Source organism: Heptranchias perlo, chromosome 14 (genome assembly GCF_035084215.1).
Source record: "Heptranchias perlo isolate sHepPer1 chromosome 14, sHepPer1.hap1, whole genome shotgun sequence".
NCBI classification, from domain to species: Eukaryota; Metazoa; Chordata; class Chondrichthyes; order Hexanchiformes; family Hexanchidae; genus Heptranchias; species Heptranchias perlo.
The window spans coordinates 40,618,429-40,642,723 of NC_090338.1; the positions used below are offsets into that span (position 1 = coordinate 40,618,429).

At 44.5% G+C, this 24,295-nt stretch overlaps 1 protein-coding gene across 3 annotated transcripts in view; it reads left to right on the forward strand.

Moving 5' to 3' along the window:
- The window catches only part of LOC137332465 (endothelial cell-specific chemotaxis regulator-like), a 45,788-nt gene that overhangs the window by 10,448 nt on the left and 11,045 nt on the right, over positions 1-24,295 (forward strand). For 2 of the 3 annotated variants that reach the window (XM_067996332.1, XM_067996334.1), the window contains exons 2-5: positions 7,391-7,456; positions 9,614-9,742; positions 11,219-11,326; positions 14,666-14,764. In XM_067996332.1, the coding sequence (XP_067852433.1) occupies positions 7,391-7,456; positions 9,614-9,742; positions 11,219-11,326; positions 14,666-14,764 (402 nt within the window). The remainder of the gene's footprint in view (positions 1-7,390; positions 7,457-9,613; positions 9,743-11,218; positions 11,327-14,665; positions 14,765-24,295) is intronic. The other variant, XM_067996333.1, reaches the window with a different exon arrangement.

Genomic DNA, 24,295 nt, shown 5'->3' on the forward strand with positions numbered 1-24,295 from the left:
TCGTTTGTATTTACAATGCACAAATACTTAGCCCTACCCAAGATGGGAAGCTGTATACTAGTAATGCTAAATATAGTAAAGAGCAGTGGGACAAAATAACACAGTGCAGTCTTTAACATGTTGGCATGCATATTCAGAAGTTATATTTTATTCACATTGCACTACCATCAGAAAGCATTAGTAGCACAGTGTCTGGAATCAGCATTATTTGCTAGGCAACCACAGCAAGAAATTTTTATTCCCCTCGTTAACAATGGTGTAGAGTTTTCATATAGAGGGCTAGGGAAAATTAAATCTTTATTGATGTGACACAGCAACGATTTCTGTAGCATTTTTATGATAGAGGAGCTGATAATATGATGCCTGTTGTGCTGCTGTACATTAGCTGCATTATAGGATACGATGTTCAGTACCTCATGCCTACAGAACACTATAATATTGTCCTAAAGTGCCTTTGGCATTCACAAAGGAGGTGTTTTCTCATAAAGGTGTAGGAGAAATGGAAAGAGGTTATGACAAGTCATTTTTAGACATGTTCCAGCAGCATGTTTACATAACCCAAAAAGTTTCTGATAGGTACCAGAATTGCAATGACTCTTAATATGCCACTAGGTGGAGGATTCTACCATAGAATAAAGCCTGACTGTGCGCATTATAATAAGCCAAAGAGAAAATTAAGCCTAATTAAAAGGATGATTCTAATATATGAACATATAACAAACAGAACCATTGAGCCACGCTACCAACCATCTAACCCATCACCTTGACTTAGCCCCCCAGCAATCTCCCGGGAGAGGCAAAATAAAAAAATTTTTGGGGCAAATTTAGGAAACAAAAATCTGCAAAATTCCTCTCCAAACCCAAAAGGAAATCAAGCAAGCTCCAGGAGGCAACAGTAACCGCCACCACGACCCTATCAACCCTCCTACCTTCTATAACTGGAGTTGTCTCCCACTCAAAGGAGCTAGTCCAGCTCTCTTTTGAACACTTGTAGTGAACCTGCACTCACCACCCGAACTGGGAACCTCAGAAGAATTTCCTGGTATCTAATCTAACTCTATGCTTGCATGGATTATACTGATGCTGCCCAAGCCTTCTCTGCTTATCTATCTCAAGTAACCTACTCACCTGGACAGCATCTTGTCCCTTCATATTAAACATTATCCCCTTGAAGGTAAAATGTCCCAACTCTAAATCTTTCCTGATAACTATGGGCCCTTAAACTAGGTACTAATTATGAACCACATAGGTCTCCCATGAGCCTTTTCCAGGCATTTGATATCCTCCACCACATGAGGGGACAAAAACTGCACAGTGTTCTAGATGTGACCAGACCAGGATCTTATATAATGTAAGGATCATACTTTTATTCTTGCATTTAATTGTCTTAGACTGTATCCTAACACCTGATTTATTTTCACAACAGCCTCACGACACTAGTCATGGACCTTCAGTGATCCATGAACTATAACCCTCAGGTCCATTTCCTGCTCAGTCGCCTGGAGCTCACAACCCTGCATGCATCACACTGCATTTGTTCACATTAAAAGGCATCTGCCAAGCAAGGATTCATTCCCCCATTATATCCAGATCGACCTATATCCTATCTCTCTCATTAATGTTCTTCTACACACCCATATCTTGGTATCATCTGCAAACTTGTAGATCTTTCCCCAGTGCCATCATCCTGAACGTTAATAAATGTGGTGAAAAGCAATGGCCCTAACACCAATCCTTGCAGGACTCCAGTAGTGACTGACCCCCTATCAGAGCCACTACCATTAATAACTGTTCTCTGCCGACTCAAATTCTTACTCCAGCCTAATAACTGCCCACCAATCCCAGAAGCGGCAACTTTGCTAAGTAGCCTTCAATGTGGCACCTTATCAAAGGCTTTTTGAAAGTCCATATACACGGTGGGGGGGGGGGGGGGGGTGCGGTGGAGGGGAGGAAGGAATTTGGCAGATCTGCTGTGGAGCCAAGCTGGAAGGGAGTCATTAAGGGTGGAGGCAATCCTGGAAAGGAAGGACATGCAGGAACGAGCATTCATGCTCCTCCTGGCTCCACAAAAATGAAAGGTACAGCTTTTTTATTGGTGATTGGGGGGAGTTTGGATTCTGAGCAGCCTGCAGCAGTCCCTTTAAGGACCATTGGTTTGGCCATTCAACACTCATGTACTCGACCCAATGGAAGGCTAAAATTGCATAGAGATCTTAGATTCAGCTTGGGACCCCAATTTAAATATTTTTATGAGACTCACATTCGTTTCGGGCAGCGCACAGGCCGCCTATTTTAAGGCTTGTTCGAAAAACATAGGTTTTTAAAAAAAAATTAAAAATTTTCTAGTGCCCCATTTATGCTGAAATACAAAATGGTAGGCAGACGAAAATCACCCCCACTATATCAGCTGGATTCCCTCATCCACCAGTGCTGTGACTTCTTCAAAAAATTCAATCGCCTTTTCCAGAAGCCAAGCTGAGATTCTCTAATAACACCAGTTCCTTCAAGATATTCATGTAGTACATCTCAAATAATCCTCTCTTGCACCTTGCCGATTACTAACGTTAAATGGGCTATAATTCTCTGGTTCCAACTTAATTGCCTTTTTAAATATAGGCACTCCATGACTCTTTCTTCAGTGCCTGAGAATAATTCTAGATTTCAATAAGCAATTAAATATATGAGCCAGTGGTTCACATAAAACGGCACGGGTTTCTTTGCTTGTCCTAGGATGAATGCCATCGGAGCCAACAGCCTGATCTGCTTCAAGGGCTGTAATTCTATCATGAACCAGTTCTGCATCTATTTTTACGTGATCAATTTGAGTATCAATCCTCTGCTGCAATACAGGTCGCTTAGCATCATCCTCTTTAGTAAAGTGCAATGCAAAATAACATTTAAGACCTCAGCCATGTCTAGGGACTCTACTCAAATCTGCCTGCAGAATCCCTCAAAGGTTCAATACATTCTTCAATGGCCCTCTGAGTCCTAACATAGCTGAAAAAAGATATTTCTATCACTACCACACCTACCCACTATCTTCTTCTCCATTACCACATCAGATGATCAAATAGCAGATTTGAAAATAGCAAATAACAACAACATTGACAACTTGCATTTATATAGCGCCTTTAACGTAGTAAAAAGTCCCAAGGTGTTTCACAAACAAAATTTGACACCATAAATGGCTATGGGAGAGAGCAAGGCAGTGGGATTACTTTTGAATTGCTCTAGGAAAGAGCTGACACAGACATGATGGACGAATAGCCTTCTTCTGTGCTGTAAACTTCTGTGGTTCCATGGTCAATGAAATATTGTAATATCTACAGTACAACATTAAAAATACATCAACAGAATTTATCTGGTGTACTTGTCAGTGAAATCATTCAAGTAAAAATGTCACAGGGATCAAAGGGAATCTCAGATCAACCACTCAATCCTGTATGCGGACTCACATCCTCCATAATGAAGAAATCTTAAGCAATAAATGTTATTGATTTTAGTAGTGTTTTCTGGCAAAACCATTGTGAAAATAAATTTTGAAAAATTCTGTCTCACCTCTAACTGATCAATGTGGGCAGGTATTTTATTTTAATTAAATAATGGCATACATTCTGTAACATGAATAGTATCACACCAAGCACCTCATGGTCTCAGCTGGATGTCTTTAGGGAATTTTTGGCTCCTGACCTCATTATAGCCTTGGTCCGAACATGGACATAAGAGCTGAATTCCAGAGGTGAGACGCAAGAGCGACTGCCCTTAACATCAAGGCGGCATTCAACCAAGTGTGGCACCAAGGAGCCCTAGTAAAACTGAAGTCAATGAAGAAAAGAGGGAAAACTCTCCAGTGCCTGGAGTCATACCTGGCACAAAGGAAGATGGTTGTGGTTTTTGGAGGTCAAGCATCTCAGATCAAGGACATCGCTGCAGGAGTTCCTCAGGGCAGCATCCTAGGCCCAAGTATCTTCAGCTGCTTCACCAATGACCTTCCCTCCAACATAAGATCAGAAGTGGGTCTGATGATTGCAGTGTTCAGCTCCAATAAAAATTCCTCAGATAATGAAGCAGTCCATGTCCACGTAAAGCAAAATCTAGACAGCATCCAGGCTTTGGACTGATAGGTGGTGAGTAACATTCAAGCCACACAAGTGCCAGGCAATGACTATCTCTAATTAGAGAGTCTAACCACTTCTCCATAACATTCAATGACATCACCATCACCAAATCCTTCACTATCAACATCCTGGAGGTCATCGTTGACAAGAAACTCAACTGGACCAGCCACATGAATGCTGTGGCTATTGGCGCAGGTCAGAGGCTGGGTATTCTGCAGCATGTGGCTCACCTCCTGACTCCTCAAAGTATCTCCACCACCTAGAAGGCAGAAGTCAGGAGTGTGATAGAATACCCTCCACTTGCCTGGATGGACGCAGCCGCAACAACACTCAAGAAGCTCAACACCATCCGGGACAAAGCAGTGGGTTGAGTGCTGGGCATGGGTTCTGCAATTACGCGTTAAAATGGTTTAAGGGTCCTAACTGCATCATAGCATCCTGGTTTGCATGTATTTATGAGGTCCCCACCTGTCTCTGGCAGGCACCTCAGCCAACTAAAAAAACTGTGTGTTAAAATGGCAGCCGGTGGGAATGGAGTGTTAAGTCCTCTACAACAATTTTAACAGCCTGCTTGCCCCATTCCTGGTAGGTGGTCAGAGTTAAAATCACACATCAGATCTTTTAAAAGCTAATCATTTATTTTTTGTTGAACTGTGACACTGCTCCCCTCTGCTCTCCCCGTTGTGCTGTTTTCAATGGACTGGTAATTATTTTTGCTTATAAAACCACTTAAATTTCATTAATTTTCAAGTCAATTTAAGAAATTAAATATGAGCAAGCATTACATTTGATAATTTTCAATATGGAGCCTAACACACACTAAGATTCATGGAAAATATTTTCCATGCCAGTTACACTACACAAGTTGCATAAATGCAAAGCATCAACACAAAACATCAGAAACTCCTGTTGATCATATTAATGGATGAGCAGTTAACACATTTATATGGCATTCTCTTCTCTGCTATTTTAATGGAGGTAATAGTCCACCATAGAGACATATTAAGTGACGTTCTTCTTTAAATAGTTTCACATTGCTTTGGCTTTGCACCAGCTACAGTATAGCTGCAACTGTGCTTAACCAATCTTTTTAAAGCTGCCAGGTAGTTTGTTCAATCACCTAGGAAGTTTTTAAATTTGACCTTCAGTCTTTTTTAATGTCAGCAGAGAACCAATAATAATGTTAACTCTTCACTAAGATTAAAATTTAACCAGCATCGGTCCTTGTTGAACTGCACTTTGCCTGTCCAAAGAGCAATGCCTCGCCAGCAATGTGATTTGGGTCTGTTGGCTCTGCATCACTGTAAGCAGGTACCAGTCTGAAGCTGGTAGCTGCTGTGTGATATCACCACTACAAATGTGTTAGATTCATTATAATAGCCAAAGTCTTTTGCTATTGATTTCTGTGGGGGTTCTCCTGATTGTCCGCCATAACTTAGTTTCTCCAGGGTTCCCATCGATCTTTCACTAAAGTTACGTAGGAGGATTATGGAGAATCCCTGCGGAAATTCTATCCTTTCATTTTTACATTTTTTTTCCTTTGGGTAAAATAAGTCAAACCATTTCAAGGAACAATACAAAAATAAATTATACAATATACTACTTCCATCTTTTATTATTGACAGGTTAAAGAAATGCCCTTTTAAACACAAATAGTATAGACTTTTAAATAATTTCCACAGTTCTGCGTTAAAATAGTGTTGGAGTCCTAATTGCATCATAGGAGCCTGATTTGCATGTATTCATGAGGTCCCCACCTGGCAGGCAGCTCAGCCGACTAAAAAATCTGTGTGGTATGGTATATTAAAGGCAGCTAAAGTTACATATCAGCTCATCACTGAAGAGTTCCATCTGAATGCATGATTTAATGTGTGAACTATATATTGCCAAATGGGACGTGTAGATAGAAACTCTAGTATAATAAAAATTTCTTGGTGAACGTGCAGAAGTGCTGATATTTGCAGAAAATCTGTAGTACCACAAGTATCCATCTCTGGTCAGCTGAAACAAATGCATTACATTTTTGATTTGTTGAAAAGCTCTATAAATTTTATTCCTGTTCTCAGTTTCTCTGAATTTATTTCTATTTATTAATTATTGATCTGTTCACATATAGGGGGTAATTTGTGTGATAGTGTAAAATGGGTGATAGCGAATCAGCAGCCCGTTTTACAACTCTCCTGACTTCAATGGAAATAAGAATCGGGAAAGATGTAAAACGGGCTCCCGATTAGTTATCACCCGATTTACACTATTGCACAAAGTCAAAATTACCCCCATAGTTTTGATATAACCCACTGGTGGGCTAATGTATTTTTAACCATTCTCTTTTGTTATGTATAAGTGGACTTTTAACTTCTTTAACTCCTTAAATCTCCCTTATGTGGAAATTACTAGGATTGCGTCTGCAAACCAACACAAATATAGTGATACAAGTATTGTACAGTAATGAATGAAGAAAGATAGCAAAGTATCGATCAAAAATAGCTAAAGTTAAAACTAATGCACCAGAATGTTTCAAATATCAGTTTGTTCTCATTAGATCCAATTCTCTTAAAGTTGCTGTATTCATTACAAATAAACAGATTACAAATGTTTAACCATTAATGGTCAAAATATGAGTATTCTGCTCATACAGAACCTAGCCCCCATGCCCTTATACCTGAATCTCCCAATAACCTTTGTAGTTCAAATACACAACATTCAGACCAAAGAGACAAAAATAACCAGAGCCAGAACCAAAACAGAGTGGATCCTGCAGGGGCACTGCCCATCAATCTTTGCTCATCAGATCATCTGAATAATGCAAGACCTTTGATAACGTCAAATTAATCCTCTGAAACAGGAATGCTGCATATAGAATGAGGTACCCCACAACATTCAGAATACTGATTGAAGATACAGCAATTTCCATCGCCATTCAAAAGCCAGCCAGGAACTATTTGTAGATCAAAGCTATTTCTAAACAACCTCCCCAAAGGTTGTCACCTTCCTATTTTCCTAGGCCTTCATCAAAATCTCTCAGAGTGCATAGAATTTATTTGAACTATTACTATGCAAATATTTCAATTCAATTTTTTTTGTATGAAGGGTACTTTCAATTTATTTGAATGTGCTTATTGACAGTTCTGTTAAATCTGTCTGTATATACAGAGAATAATCAAATTATAAAATTAAGCTAAAGTTTAAGATGAATTCTTAAAAGAAACTCTGCAGTTTTGATTAAATTAGTTAAAATAGCTCATGACATGTCTCTTCAATTCCTGTTTCAGGTACTATCGTAAATGACTCCACAAATTCTGTGGCAACTACCCAGACAAATCCAACAACACCAACAGGTATTTGTTACATTGTACTGTTTGTTCTAGATGGTGTAACATGATGAGTTTAATAAAATGAATGACACTGTCTGTATCACTAATCCCTCTTAAGAAATTGATTTACAATGATTTTATTTATGGTTATTTCCAGTTCAAACTATAAACAATTTAGCATTAACAACCACATCATTATTAGAAAGTGGAACAGCTTTGCACTTTAGGACGTTTTACTGTTGAAATTAAATAGTGGCTATTCCCTTTGCTGCGTATTCTCTTCAGTTAACATATTCCTTCTTTTAAAGTCTCATAATTGAACAGATAATTTTATATATTAAATTTCACCTCCTTTTGTGGCATTAATATAGCTTATAAATGAAAAAATGAATTACTATTGTGATATTTAATATAGAATCATTAATGGCCGATTTTCATTCCCACCAGTGGATAGAAAAGGGGCGGTAGTGCGATCAAAGTAGCAAGAAAGCACTTAACTGCCCCATTCCTGCCAATGTTCTGGTCTCTGCCTTCTTGGCGGGGCCTTAAAATGAGTGGTCCAACGCCCAGTGAAAGCAGCAGGGAGCCGCATAAGGCCATGAAATTCGGAGTCCTGTGAGATCAAATGGACCCCAATGCAATTTTGAAATACTAATGGACAGAACGGCATTACTTATGCTCCGCCCACCGGTGCTTGGCATTGTGAGGCTTAATCTGTGGTCCTTAAACGGACCACTGCAAGCTGCTCATAAAAAGTTTTAAAACATTTTTGCAAATGATTTTTGTAGCCCCATGATAATTAGTCCAGCCTTGGACCACTTTGATTAGGTGTTTGGCGAGCTTGCTCCAGTCACCTCTCGTCCGATGGGAATGCTCACATGAAAATCTACCCGTGCCTTTGTCCCCCCCATCGGCAGCCTTGGCTGTCTCCTTGCCCAGTCACCCCTGTGTCCCTCCTACGCCATGTCCCCCCATTGTGTTCAGTGCCCCCCCCACAATGTTGAACAATTGTCCAGTACACAGCTGGCAGCCAAAAGCACTCCACTGTTGTGACGGTCCCCCCACATCATGAGAGGTGCATCCAGAGCACCCCAAAATGATGCAAATAGAATCATAGAATCAAAGAAAGGTTACATGCAGAATCCAGAGCGTCTCACCCACCCGCCTTATTAAACACCACTTGCCCCACTTGTGGCAGAGTCTGCGGCTCAGGATTGGACTATTCAACCACCGCAGAACCCACCCTCCCGGAGTGGAAGCAAGTCATCCTCGACCCTGAGGGACTGCCAAAGAAGGAGAAGGAGAAGAAGATAGCATGGAAGGCAGGCCATTAGGCCCATCAAGTCCGTGCCGGCTCTATGCAACAGCAATCCAGCTAGTCCCACTCCTGCCGCCCTATCCCTGTAGCCCTGCAATTTGTTTCCTTTCAAGTACTTATCCAGTTCCCTTTTGAAAGCCACGATTGAATCTGCCTTAACCACCCCCTTTGATAGTGCATTCCAGATCAGAACCACTCGTGTAAAAAGTTTTTCCTCATGTCACCTTTGGTTCTTTTGCCAATCACTTTAAATCTATGTCCTCTGGTTCTTCACCCTTCCACCAATGGGAACAGTTTCTCTCTATCTATTCTGTCTAGACCCTTCATGATTTTAATTACCTCTATCAAACCTCCTCTCAACCTTCTCTGTTCCAAGAGAACAACCCCAGCTTCTCCAGTCTATCCACATAACTAAAGTCCCTCATCCCTGGAATCAGTCTAGTAAATCTCTTCTGCACCCTCTCTAAGGGCCTACACATCTTTCCTAAAGTGCGGTGCTCAGAACTGGACACAATACTCCAGTTATGGTCGAACCATGGATGGATGGACCTTGCTTTTTCTGGCAAGGTCAGCTTATTTGTGTGCAGGTACATGTAGCACCTGGAAACCTCTGGTACCTGTGGCAGGCATGGCATGGCATGGTGTGGTGAGCAAGACACATTCTCAGTCCCAATGTATATTTCTAGGATTTATTTTTTATTTCTGATTTCCAGCATTCACGGTTTTTCTTCTTATCTCTACTTAGTTTCTGTCCAATCAAGGAATAGGTATTAGCTTTTTGAGTGTAATAGCACTGAAGCTGGTTGTTAATCTTTCATTAATGGATAATAACAGAAAACTGTTGTATGAACATTATGCTCCAGGAACAATGAACAATGGTGAGACTACAGCTGTCACAACAGGTTATCCAAATTGGTCAGTGACAAGTGGCAAGACAGCTTCACAAGATGCAGGAAGACAACAATCAACTGTAACTGCAAGTGAGGCTAATGGTATTGTTACATTTTAACTTTCTACACAATAATTTGCTGATTTGGAATAATAGGAGCTAATTCTCTTATGGTCAGTTAGACTCCCAGGCCGAGTTTGAGTGCCAGTGTAGCAAGGATTCAAGATTCAGCTACCCTTACAAATTTCACCAATCCTGGGCCTGGCTTGTCCCACATGACCAAAAAAAGTTGCCCAGATGATTCCTGCTTTGCAAAAGTGCAACTCCTGCAGCAACTTGCCACCATGCAGCGGAGAAAGCAAATGCAGAGAAGCCCTCATCCTAATCATTCTATCCTCTGAATTAAAGAACGAAGTATAGCAACAATGGTAATGGTGGCAATCTGAAGGGGTATTATATAAAGAGTAAGGAACAAAAATTACAAATAACAAACAAAGGTCAACAATGTTGCAGATAAACACTGCCACAATGCAAATTCAATAGAAACTCTTGGCCTTTCATCCTATCCCACTAGCAGTCTTTGAGATATCATAGAGCTAAAGTTTACCTGCAAACAACACAAGGATAGATGGAAATACAGAGACAGACACAGAGGAAAAGAGGCTCCTGAAAATAAAGAGACAAACACAGGGGAAAGGAGGCTAATGAAAATGAATAGACCAACACAGGGCATGAACAAATCAATAACAAACTATATGATTTGTACAGTATCTCGTGATTTTAGCACTCAGAATCCAAGTACAACCAAAAATGTGCAGACAGGTATGTTGGCTTAAATTAGCTTCCCATGTTGGGAAAATTAAAAACGGTGGCCTCATTCACAAATAAAAATCTCTGAAGCAACAAAGAACAGTAGGAATCAGTTTGAAGTTAATCGGTAATGACATCACTAAATCTCGAGGATTTTTATTGCACACGTCAACTTTTAACTTTTTTTCCGGCAAATAATCATTTACCTTAAGAAGGCTCCAGTGTACGATCTAATGGAATAAACATTGTATCATAAAGTTTTTGTTGAGTGAGTGTAACAGTTGCTTTGAAGTGCAGATTTTTAATACTTTAAGCAGCTATAGGATGACTGGTGTGGAAAAAGGAAGATTCACTCTGGTGTTGACATAGGGTTTGAAGGATTTTGTTGAGACAAATTACTAGGAGCTCTACTCTGCATCTAAGCAGTAATTTTGCAATCCTGTACTCCCAATGGAGAGCCTTGTTTGCAAGGAGCACAGGTCAGGGATTTGGAAATGCATTGTTGTAGGCCTGTCTTTGACCTGCACTCCCTGCAAGCACACTCCCTGCTGGGAGCACAGGATCATAGAATTACCCCTCTGATGTAGGATACGCCTGATGCTAACACTAGGTATAAATTGAAATATTTTCCATTCCTCACCTTATTGAGTAGTCAGCTTTGTCTCAAAAATAGCAATTGAAAGAAAAACAGCAATTATTACCTTACTAATAAGTGCTTCTAGCTGCAGTTGTGATTATCATAATTATAATTACTTCTTTTCATTTGTAGTTGCCACAAACAGTTCTTCAGTGACAGGCACTTTCACCATTACACCATCTGCAGGAAGTGAAAACTCTACATCTGAAGTAACAAGCCTTGCGAGGAATGAAACAATAGGTAAAATCTATCACTCTATTAAAATATTGCTGTGCCATAATCTAGACTGTACTTCTGTGCAGTATAAACAACCAATATATGTGTGTGCATAAGTGTGTATGTGTGTGTTTGTGCACATGCATATTAGATGGTAAAATAAGAGAGTGAACCTGGGCATAGTTGTAACAAGCACTGAAATTTCACAAAATTATCCTTGGTTGTTGCTGGAAGGGCAATACACTTGAAGAGATTGTATTGTATTGAGTGCAAACAGTCAAGTCACAGGATTGAGAGACAGCATGAGTATAAGGAATAGGAAAAAGCCAAGGTTGAAATCTTGGGGCACATCACAGGTGACCATGTAATCACAGAATGAGAAGCCATTGCAGGAAATGAGCTGGCTACATTGGTGCAGGTTGGAATGGAATAGGTGTAGGGAGGTTTCTCCTCACCGAACTCTACCGGCCCCCAATTCCCCAATGCATTGACCTCAAAATTATCATGTACAAAATCAGCCTCAACCTCTCTCCATCCAACCTCTGCAATCTCCTCCAGTCCTACATGCCAGTTCATAACATGTGCTCTTTTGAGTCTGGACTACTGTGTGACCTTCTTCAATTGTTCCACCACAGGGATCTATTCCAATCCTGTGGTCACAGGAGTTAGATAAGTGCAAGAGGAGGGAGGAAATGGATGGAAGCATAAGAGGGGTAATAGGTGACATTGAAATGGTGGTGGGGGGGGTTGATGCCAGTGAAGGGGAGCAAGAATGTTAGTGAAAGGGAGAATGGGTAGCAGTGAAAGATGGGGAAATTGATGGCAGTGAAAGAGAGAAATGGATAACAGTGCAAGGGAGCATGGATGGGAGTGTAAGGGGGGCATGGGTGCTTGTGAAAGGTTGGGACAATGGATGACAATGAAAAGGGAAATGGATGGCAATGAAAAGACGAGGGTAGCGGGAAATAGATGGCACTTAAAGGGAGATGGAAGGGACAGAAGTACTTTGGATGGGAAGAGGGAGAAGCTGGGAGTTACACTAGGGTAGGGAGGGGGAAAATCTGAGAGCGGTGCTTTGGGGTGGGGGAGGAAAATGAATGGCAGCATTAACTGAAAATGAGTAGGAATGGAAAGTGGCAGCATGAACTGTGGGGGGGAGGGAAAAAGAGTCCCAGCGTGAACTTAGCTTGTGGAAGAAAAGTACTGATTTAACTGTAGAGAAGAAGGATTCTAGGTTGAATTGTTGAAGTAGAGGAGGAAGAGTGCTAATATTAACGGAGAGAGTTAGAGAAGAGAATGGTGCAGATTTTAACCGTGAGTGGGTTTCGGTTGGGCAGGGGACAGGGAGAGTGCAAAACGCACCCGCTGTCATAAATTTCAGGCTCGGGGTATTTTAGCTCCCAGGCTTCATTAACATTTGATTGTCGGGCTTCACACCTGATCACATCAGAAGTGATGTGGAGATGCCGGTGATGGACTGGGGTGGACAAATGTAAGGAATCTTACAACACCAGGTTATAGTCCAACAAGGATGCCCCGGAGCATGGTACATTGGCGAGACCATGCAGACACTGCGACAACGGATGAACGGACACCGCGCAACAATCGCCAGACAGGAGGGTTCCCTCCCAGTCGGGGAACACTTTAGCAGTCAAGGACATTCAGCCACCGATCTTCGGGTAAGCGGCCTTCGAGACATACGACAACGCAAAATCGTCGAGCAGAAATTGATAGCCAAGTTCCGCACCCATGAGGACGGCCTCAACCGGGATCTTGGGTTCATGTCACGCTACACGTAACCCCACCAGCAAGGGAAAAAAAAGTTATCTGTTTTGTAATACAACTGGAAATTCTCTCTCTCTCTGCCTTTCGGGTCTCTTTCTCTCTGTCTGTGTAATTTGACACATTGTGTATTCAGCATACTGGGACCTACTGTTTTCCGTGGCTAACCTGTTTGAACACCAACGACACCTTTGATTGGTGTGATGGTGTCCCAGCCTAATATAAGATATGCGATTTGAGAACCTCTCATTTACTACTCACCTGACGAAGGAGATAATCTCCGAAAGCTTGTGATTTTAAAATAAAATTGTTGGACTATAACCTGGTGTTGTAAGATTCCTTACACGTCAGGAGTGGGCAGCCCACCCACCTTCAGGACGTAATTTCCGGCGTCCAGAGCGCTATTTAAAGTAGGAAAGCAGGGGGGTGCATTCTCTTTACTGACATTGTTGTTTTTTAGTGCTGCAAACTAGGCGATGAGGCAGAAGCAAGTACCCAGATTTTTTGAACAACAAAGAATGTGCCTTCCCCTCATTGCCAATTTAATATTGACAGGTTGAGCACAAGGTACAATCCCTGCAAGAACATTAATGGATCGTGCCCAGCCTCAAATCAATATAATTAGTACACATTATAATATTAAAATAAAGCTTTCCCTCAGAATGTGTAACAACAATTTAGGCTGGCATAGAAGGTCAGCCCAATGATTCAGCAATGTTGATTCCAGAGAGATCTGGCAATATGGATCCTCGTCCAAGTTACTTGACCCCACTCATTTCTTCTGTGCTTCAACTAACGTCCAGCTATAAACCTTGCCCTCAGATCAGTTGTAAAGATATTGAAAATGTGACTGAAATGCTGTGGATTCCTTAGCCTTGAAACATGATACCGGGGCTAAAAGGATTAAATTATGAGGACAGGTTGCATAGACTTGGTGTATTCCCTTGAATATAGAAGATTAAGGGGTGATCTAATTGAGGTGTTTAAGATGATTAAAGGATTTGATAGGGTAGATAGAGAGATACTATTTCTTCCAGTGGGAGAGTCCAGAACAAGGGGGCATAACCTTAAAATTAGAGCTAGGTCATTCAGGGATGATGTCAAAAAACACTTCGTCACACAAAGGGTAGTGGAAATCTGGAACTCACTCCCCCGAAAAGCTGTTGAGGCTAGGTCAATTGAAAATTGCAAAACTGAGATTGATAGATTTTTGTTAGGTAAGGGCATAAAGGGTTACGGAATCAAGGCGGGTAGATGTAGTTAAGATACAGATCAGTCATGATCTAATTGAATGGCGGAACAGGCTCAAGGGACTGAACGGCCTACTCATGTTCCTATGATGTCATTTTCAGAATACTCTACCACCTTCTATGTTAATAAAAAAAGCTCAAATCGCACCTGGGTGGAGGCTTACACTCTGCCAAATTCCTTCAAATTAAAGATGTGATTGTGTTTCACAAAGAGTACAATTGTACTTCAGGGACAATTCATTTTTCAGAAATGATTATCTACCCATTGTTTGTCAGTGTTTGTAGTTAATAGTTACATTGCAGCTATATTTACTTGATTTTTCCCTTGCAGTTAACACAAGTGCTGCTGATAAGCCACCATCTCGCATTGTGACATCTACTGTACAGAGCACATACCTTATAACATCATCCAACAAGACTGAAGCAACAGGTAAAGACTATGACTGGATTAACTCTTGATTTCCTATTACAAACCCACATTTACATTCAAGATGACATTAATCTATCTTGTTTGTTTTACTAGCTTTAATTTTATTTAAACATTTCTGAATTATAAGTTATTTTAGGAATTAAATGGATGCAATTTAATTAAAAACTAATTTCCAGAATATAGAAGCTAACTACAAACATGACTTCATAATTATGAGAATTTATCAGTTTTTGGGTACAAGAAGTGACAGGTGAAAAGGATGCAAACATTCATCCTTATTGAAATATCTAAGCTAGAATGGATTGGCATGTTTCTATAGTGCAGTGCTGTCCAATAGACATTGCTGACTAGCCATAGGTGTGGTTATAGTCACACCCAATTAGCGGCATGCACTAATTTTAATAGAAAACGCCTTACTTACACTCACACAATACAGATAAGTGTACTTCGCATGTGCATATTTACTTAACATACATCCACCACTTTTTGGTAACCAAGGAAGAAAAGCACTCATAACAATCAAAAAACACTCACACTTTGCTTTTTGTCTTAATTTTTTACCAATAAACACACAAGATTAAAGTACACCTGCATACGTTGTGTGAATATGAGTGTTGAGATCACAGGCCTATAATTCCCATGGGAGTGTGCCAGAAGGGCCTCAAATCTGGGACCTGATTGTGCTGGGTCCCAGCCTTCCCCGGGAGTTTCTTATATGGCATGTTGGGGACGAAGCCTACGCCTAATCCCAAACAAGGCTACCAATGGGTGTGGCCAAGGGCAGGGATTCACTATATCAGGAGTTCCCCTCTTTCTAGCTCTCAAAAAACCCTGCATAGATTCAATGGTGACACCATGGCCCTGATATTTATGGGGAGGTGGGAAGGGTGCGAGGGAGGCCGAAAATGGCTGAAGAACCCAGCGACGCCGGGGACGCGGAGGTCCTGCTGAACTTAATGGCAGGACCTCATTATCATTTTTTTAAAATCGGGATGGGTGGGAAGCACGTGTTGGGGGCTAGATGGTTGTTGGGGGAGGGGTGGAGGGGGAGGTCAGCCTCAATTGCGGCATGGAGCGGTCGGCAATCAGGGCTTGGGGTGGGGGGAGGTAAAGCGAAACCATTGCAGGAGGGGGGATGGTCGGCGATCAGAGCAGGGGGAGAGAAAGGCTGCTATCGGCAAAGGGGAGGCCAAAGTCTTCCTTGAGAGGCTGGGAGGAGCAGTCCTGCTCCTCCTGGCCCACAAGGAGTGCTGTAAAAGGCACTGACCTTATGGAGCCGACAGCTTCCGCCTCTCTTTCGTTGCCGAGTTTCCTGACCGCTGGGAAACCTGCGCAGCAAAAGCAAATTTTAAATCAAGCTCCCAATTGCACTGTGGGAGCCTGATTTAAATATGTTAATGAAGTGTCCCGCCTCTCCATGGTGGGACACTCACACACCATGAAACCCGCAATGTAAAAACGGCTGCGGACACGTACATGCTGGGTTGGGGTCGCATTCCCCGTTTTTTCATTTTTAACCCCCACCCCCCGACCCTCTCCCGCCCATCGTGGGCGGAGCGGTGTTTTAATGTCGAAGCCCATATTTCTGGTAAGATCAGATGTACCTACCTGGCAAACAGTGGAAGAGGGGCTCATCTCAAGGGCCTGGCTGGAATTGAAGGCTTGGACCCCTGAAAAGGAAATGTACATTTTAAATATACACAAAGTGGGCCACCGGGGGCACCTGAAGATTATTTCTGGGGGGGAGGGGGGGATGGTAAACCTGATTCTTCCCTTCCCAGCTCAGGCCGGTCACTTTTCTGTCAGACTTTCTAGCCTGTTCAGTGAGTGGGCAACCTGATGTGACCTGATTGTGCAGGTGTCTACCACTGCCATTTAAATGAAGGGACCTTGTTAATTTTGGTGATTTTAGCAGTGGAAGTCCTGGGCAGGTTCATTTTAGCACTTACTCCAGAATGCAGCCCCTGCAGATTTTTGGGGCTCTTGTATTACTTTATGTCTAGATCAAAAAGATGTCAAAGTGTATATTATGTCCTCTCCTTATTGCTTTAATATAAATAAATTTTATTTAGAGTGTCCAAAATTGATGACAAATGTGAGCTGCATTTCCTAAAAATATAGTGAACATATTGTCAATGACATAATTCCAGTCATGATTTTTCAATTTTTCAGGCCAGAATGACATTGGCCCCGATATTAGCATGGAGGCGGGTTGGCAGCGGGGGGGCGATTGGGCTTGTGGGTAACCCGCCCAATAAAATCTGTCCGTTCCCTACGTGATTGCGGGTAAATTGGAGCCACTTAACGTGGCTTCCGGGTTTGCCGTCCGAAACCCGCGCAGCGGGCTGACTGCACACCGCATCACAGGCTGTCAGCTGGAGGAGCTCTATTTAAAGGGGCAGTTCTCCAATGGCAGCTCCTGGAGCAAACACCCAAATAGAACAATGGAGCAGCACAGGGGAAAGGCTGCTCCTAGATTCAGTGGTGGCTCACTTCAGGTGCTACTGGATGGGGTGAGGAGGAGGAGGAGGGAATTGTTCTACCCGGCGGACAGGAGGAAGTAGCCTGCCTCTGCCACCAAGAAGGCCTGGCCCAAGGTGGCAGAGGAGGTCACCAGCAGCAACAACATCTCCCGCACCTGTATCCAGTGCAGGAAGCGCTTCAATGGCCTAACTAGGTCAGTCAAAGTGAGTACCCTTACTCATTCTCCTACATTCCGTCTTCTATATCACCGCCCCACCCCCCAACTCATTCTGCACTGCCAACACTACTCTATCACATCACTCCTCATACCCACTCAAAGTTCATCCTCAACTTACCTGCACTTCCTCACCACTTCCTCACCTCCCCATTGCTCACCCCACCAATTATAGAACCATAGATAGAAACATAGAAAATAGGAGCAGGAGTAGACCATTCGGCCCTTCGAGCCTGCTCCGCCATTCAATATGATCATGGCTGATCCTCTATCTCAATACCATATTCCTGCTCTCTCCCCATACCCCTTGATGCCTTTTGTGTCCAGAAATCTATCTAGCTCTTTCTTAAATATATTCAGTGACTTGGCCTCCACAGCCTTCTGTGGTAGGGAATTCCACAGGTTCACCACCCTCTGAGTGAAGAAATTTCTCCTCATCTCAGTCCTAAATGTCCTACCCCATATCCTGAGACTGTGACCCCCTGTTCTGGACCCACCCAGCCAGGGGAAATATCCTCCCTGCATACAGTCTGTCCAGCCCTGTCAGAATTTTATATGTTTCAATGAGATCCCCTCTCATTCTTCTAAACTCGAGTGAATACAGGCCGAGTCGACACAATCTCTCTTCATACGACAGTCCTGCCATCCCAGGAATCAGTGTGGTGAACCTTTGCTGCACTCCCTTTATGGCAAATATATCCTTTCTTAGGTAAGGAGACCAAAACTGCGCACAATACTCCAGGTGTGGCCTCACCAAGGCCCTGTATAACTGCAGTAAGACATTCTTGCTCCTGTACTCAAATCCTCTTGCAATGAAGGCTAACATACCATTTGCTTTCCTAACTGCTTGCTGCACCTGCATGTTTGCTTTCAGAGACTGGTGTACAAGGACACCCAGGTCCCTTTGTACATCAACATTTCCCAATCTATCACCATTTAAATAATACTCTGCCTTTCTGTTTTTCCTTCCAAAGTGGATAACTTCACATTTATCCACATTATACTGCATCTGTCATGTATTTACACACTTACTCAACTTGTCTAAATCGCCAATCCTCATACAATGTCATGGCTCTGTCTCATACTCACCTTCTGATGCATCTCTTTCACGGTCAGCTGCACCCAAACCAATGCATTCATCAGTTGGCCACGTCACCATCACTGACTCATGTGTCTCCACTTTCTCCCCTTATAGGAGGACAGCCCAGAATGCACGGGAGACGGTGAGGAATGGAGGGGGAGGGCCGCAACAGATAGTCGTGCTCACAGATGCGGAGCAGGAGGCGCTGGAGCTGAGCTGCACCCTCGAGTGCCTGTCTGTCGGGGGTGCCGAGACTGGCACCCAACAAACGTCTAGTGACAGAACTTTAACATTCAGCACACACAATATGAATTGATGTTAACATGCCTTGCCATCTTCAGCACATCAACATCTGTGATCACGCTTAATATTGCCTTCTGTTCTCTTACAGGGCCTTCAGCAACCGCTGTGATGGCGGAGGGAGATTCCTCAGAGGACCTGCCGGCCTCTGAGGGTCCATCGTCACATCTGACCGAGCCATCCACCAGCGCAGATACACACACCTTGGTGGGTCCCCATCCGCAGTTAGTTGGGGTTGCACATGGTGAGTCACCATACACATGTGAGCACAAGCAGACACTGGTGGCAGGGGCAACTGTGGAGAGTCTGCGTTGGTGGGAGCACTCTTCTCCAGGCTCTGCTCAGCTGGACACAGATGCTGAACCCTGGGGGCCATCCTTTAAAAGGAGAATGATCAAGGGCCAGCAGCACATTTGCAAGGTGCTGGAACAGGAGCCACGCGCACTCTCCACAATCGCGCAGAGGATGGAGGAGTCCAACTCCTGCATGAGTGGAATGCTGGCACGGGTAAGGGAGGGAATCTCTGAGATACTGTCACAGGGACGTGAGGGCATCTCTGAGATAGTGTCGCGAGTAAGTGCGGGAACGTCTGCGATAGAGAGAAGGCGAACCTCCATCGAGCTTCAAGCACGGCTCACCAATGAGTCCATTCAGGCCCTGACAACGGTCATTTGGACTCAGGGTGAACAACATTCTGCCGCCTTAACACATGTCCTCCAAACTGTTGTCCAGCAGAGTGGTAGGAGTGCTGTGGGCCTGGCCCAGAGGAGGGATGATGGTGAAAGGATACATGGAAGTGGGGATGCCACTCAAAATGCCCCCACATCTCACCCGTTGCCCCCCTCTCGACCTGTACACGCAATGCTGCCTCCTCTCCAGGTGGCCAAGTCTGCCCCAGCACAGGTGCAGGTGGAACAGTCGTTGGAGGGGCCCTTACGGGCACCGAAAACCAGAGGGTGTAGGCCCAAAGCATCTAATCGGTCAGGGCATGGACAAGAGCTACCTGCCACTACTTCTGCCGCAGCCACAGGGGATGCACCACGTAGAATTAGTCTGAAGCGAAAGGCGAAGGTTTGTAAGCACAAAGGGGATACACAAGGGTGTTTGAGGTGTTTTTTATTTATATTTGCTTTTTGTTAAATGCACATTAAATATTATTATCATCACAACTACTGCCCTTGACATCAAGGCAGCATTTGACCGAGTGTGGCACCAAGGAGCCCTAGTAAAATTGAAGTCAATGGGAATCAGGGGGAAAACTCTCCAGTGGCTGGAGTCATACCTAGCAGAAAGGAAGATGGTAGTGGTTGTTGGAGGCCAAGCATCTCAGCCCCAGGGCATTGCTGCAGGAGTTCCTCAGGGCAGTGTCCTAGGCCCAACCATCTTCAGCTGCTTCATCAATGACCTTCCCTCCATCATAAGGTCAGAAATGGGGATGTTCGCTGATGACTGCACAGTGTTCAGTTCCATTCGCAACCCCTCAGATAATGAAGCAGTCCGAGCCTGCATGCAGCAAGACCTGGACAACATCCAGGCTTGGGCTGATAAGTGGCAAGTAACATTCGCGCCAGATAAGTGCCAGGCAATGACCATCTCCAACAAGAGAGAGTCTAACCACCTCCCCTTGACATTCAACGGCATTACCATTGCCGAATCCCCCACCATCAACATCCTGGGGGTCACCATTGACCAGAAACTTAACTGGACCAGCCATATAAATACTGTGGCTACGAGAGCAGGTCAGAGGCTGGGTATTCTGCGGCGAGTGACTCACCTCCTGACTCCCCAAAGCCTTTCCACCATCTACAAGGCACAAGTCAGGAGTGTGATGGAATACTCTCCACTTGTCTGGATGAGTGCAGCTCCAACAACACTCAAGAAGCTCGACACCATCCAAGATAAAGCAGCCCGCTTGATTGGCACCCCATCCACCACCCTAAACATTCACTCCCTTCACCACCGGCGCACTGTGGCTGCAGTGTGCACCATCCACAGGATGCACTGCAGCAACTCGCCAAGGCTTCTTCGACAGCACCTCCCAAACCCGCGACCTCTACCACCTAGAAGGACAAGGGCAGCAGGCGCATGGGAACAACACCACCTGCACGTTCCCCTCCAAGTCACACACCATCCCGACTTGGAAATATATCGCCATTCCTTCATTGTCGCTGGGTCAAAATCCTGGAACTCCCTTCCTAACAGCACTGTGGGAGAACCGTCACCACACGGACTGCAGCGGTTCAAGCAGGCGGCTCACCACCAACTTCTCGAGGGCAATTAGGGATGGGCAATAAATGCCGGCCTTGCCAGCGACGCCCACATCCCATGAACGAATAAAAAAAAAAAAAAACGTCTTGGCCATGCTTGATTGGCTTCTGTAATAAGGCCCTTTCATGAGGTTCACCATGAACGCCCACACTTAATGCGACCCATTGGGTCACTCTGCAGTGGGCGTATGTGTAGTTGCAGGACAGTTTTGTGCAGGGGGTGGAGGGGAGTGCGGCTGGTGTGGCCACCGCTCTATCCAGGTGGTGAGGACTGGACTCTTCACATTGTCTGATGTTAGGTGAACCGTTCACATATCAGTGACTCCCTGGCCTCACGAGAAGCCACGTGAAACGTTGTTCTGCCCATGGGTTGCTCCTGCTCCTCCTCCTCAATGTGGGTGGCAGATATGGATTGGGCCTCCTCAAGTGGCACCCCTCTCTATTGTGCCCTGTTGTGCAAGGCACAACTCACAACTATAATACGTCCCCACTCTGCCTGGTGCGTATTGAAACACTCCCCCAGAATGATCAAGGTATCTGATGTGCATCTTGAGCAGACCTATAGCATACTCAGTTGTACACCTGGTAGCGATGTGGCTGTGGTTATAGCGACGCTTTTGCTCAGTGGTGGGGTTCCTAAGAAGTGTCATGAGCCACGTGTGCAGGGGGTATCCCTTGCCCCCGAGGAGCCAGCCCTTAGGGGTGTTGAGTGAGTGGAAGAGGGGCGGGATGTTGGACTCCCGAAGGATGAAGGAATCATGGCAGCTGTCAGGGTATCTGGCGCACACATGAAGGAATCTCTTGCGATGGTCACAAACGAGCTGAGTGTTGATGGAATGATAGCCCTTCCTGTTGATGGACAGTCCTGGCTCATGTGGATGTGCTCGTATTGCTATATGGGTGCAATCGATTACACCCTGCACCTGTGGGAAGCCAGCCACAGCGTGGAATCCCACTGCCCGCTCCGTCTGGCTGAGGTTGTCCATGGGGAAGTTGACGTAGTGCAAGGCCCTATGAAACAAGCCGTCGGTGACCTGCCTTATGCACTTGTGTGCAGACGACTGAGAGACCCCGGCGATGTCCCCAGTGGCACCCTGGAATGATCCGGAGGCGAAGAAGTTGAGGGCAGTGGTGACTGACAGCGATAGGTAAGGAGATGCTGTTCGGCCCAGCCGGGAGCTGCTCGGCATGAAGGAGGCTGCAGATGTCTGCGACTACCTGGAGACTGACTCTGAGCCTCTGTATGCACTGCTCCTCAGAGAGGTCCAGGAAGCTGAGCCTCGGTCTGTAGACCCTGTTGCGAGGCGCCTCCTGTAGTGCCTCCTGTGACACTCTGTCTCTGTTGTTGCCCTCCGTGCTCTTGTGCAGGTGCTTGTGGCGCAGCATTGTGTTGTGGAGCTCCACATGGTGGAGGTGGACACCGTATCTGGCGAGGCTGGTGATGTTGCTCATCCTTGGATGAAGTGATGAATGCAGCCATGGCACCCCCCATCCTGATGGTATGAGTTTGAGGGGGTCCACAAAGTAGGTAACTATGTTTGCACAGCAGAGTTTTGGATGAAAAGTATGGATTTTGAGTGAAAACACAAAGGTGTTGCAGCTAAAACTTTGTCTGAAGTGACAGAGTGCCCTGCTGCAATAAATGAGATTTACTCCCCACCTGTCAAATAATCATTTGCATCTTCCACTGGCTGCTGGCTGAAACACGTCTGTTGCAACAGGGAGTGTTTCTCACAGCACGGGAAACACGCTGAGGATCCTTCAAAATCACACCCCTGCCAAAACGTCTACTCAATCAGGTATCTCGAGTACTTTAACTATCTGTAAAACTATGTAAACGATCATCCCACCGGCTTTAATTGCCAGTGGGACTCCCGCATTCGGGAGGCGGCACGCACCCGAACGCGTCATTGGGGAACCCGGAAGTCAGCAGGTTGGAGCCGGGCTCCGAACCCACTCCGGATTTGTATGACTTTAGGAGTCCCCTGGCCCCACTCCGCCATCCGAAAATCGGCCCCATTTACTCCTCTGCTGCCAGGACAGCAGGTTAGTGAACAGTTCTCAGGCTGTCGCAGATCGCCATTTTCCGAATTGGTCTCGAATGGCCTTCTACTTAAAAAAAATCCAGGTCGTGGTCTTCAAAATGGTTACTGGTCCTATGCATCAGCATACATCACGATGCTATTTGCATCGTGTCGTAAAGACACTGACACAATGCAAATCTGAGAACAAGAATAAGGAAGTCTTGCTACAATTGTACAGGGCTTTGGTGAGACCTCACCTGGAGTACTGTGTACAGTTTTGGTCTCCTTACCTAAGGAAGGATATACTTGCCTTTGAGGCGGTGAAACGAAGGTTCACTAGATTGATTCCTGGGATGAGAGGGTTGTCGTATGAGGAGAATGTGCCTATATTCTCTGGAGTTTAGAAGAATGAGAGGCGATCTCATTGAAATGTATACAATTCTTAGATGGTTTGACAGGGTAGATGTGGAGAAGCTGTTTCCCCTGGCTGGAGAGTCCAGAACTAGGGGTCATGGTCTCAGGATAAGGAGTGGGCGATTTAGGACTGAGATGACGAGGAATTTCTTCACTCAGACGGTTGTGAATCTTTGGAATTCTCTACCCCAGAGGGCTGTGGATGCTCAGTCATTGTGTATATTCAAGACTAAGATCGATAGATTTTTGGACTTTAAGGGAATCATGGAACATGGGGATCGGGCGAGAAAGTAGAGTTGAGGTCGAAGATCAGCCATGATCTTATTAAATGGTGGAGCAGGCTTGAGGGGCCGTATGGCCTACTCCTGCTCCTATTTCTTACGTTAACTGGTGGCAGATCTGTGGACCCAGGGAAAACCGTGTTTCGCCTGCTGTCAGGATCCCAATGCTTGGTAGGTACCCTTTTGGTAGTGCAGCTGACTGAGCAGGATCTGTTCATCAGGATTCATTGACAATATCGCACTGTAAAAACTACTTTACATTCTGTACTGACTCTTTCAAACCCTACTCCAAAGGAACTATGGAGCTAACCTAAGGAATCAATGGGGGCAGATTTAAATGGAGAGAAACTTGGACAGGCTCCATTATGAAAAAATCTGCCCCAAAGTGCAATCAATCAGTGCCATGGTAATTTGCAAGTATGAATTTGATGCAGTATTAGTGAAACAGGTGCTTCATATTTATTTG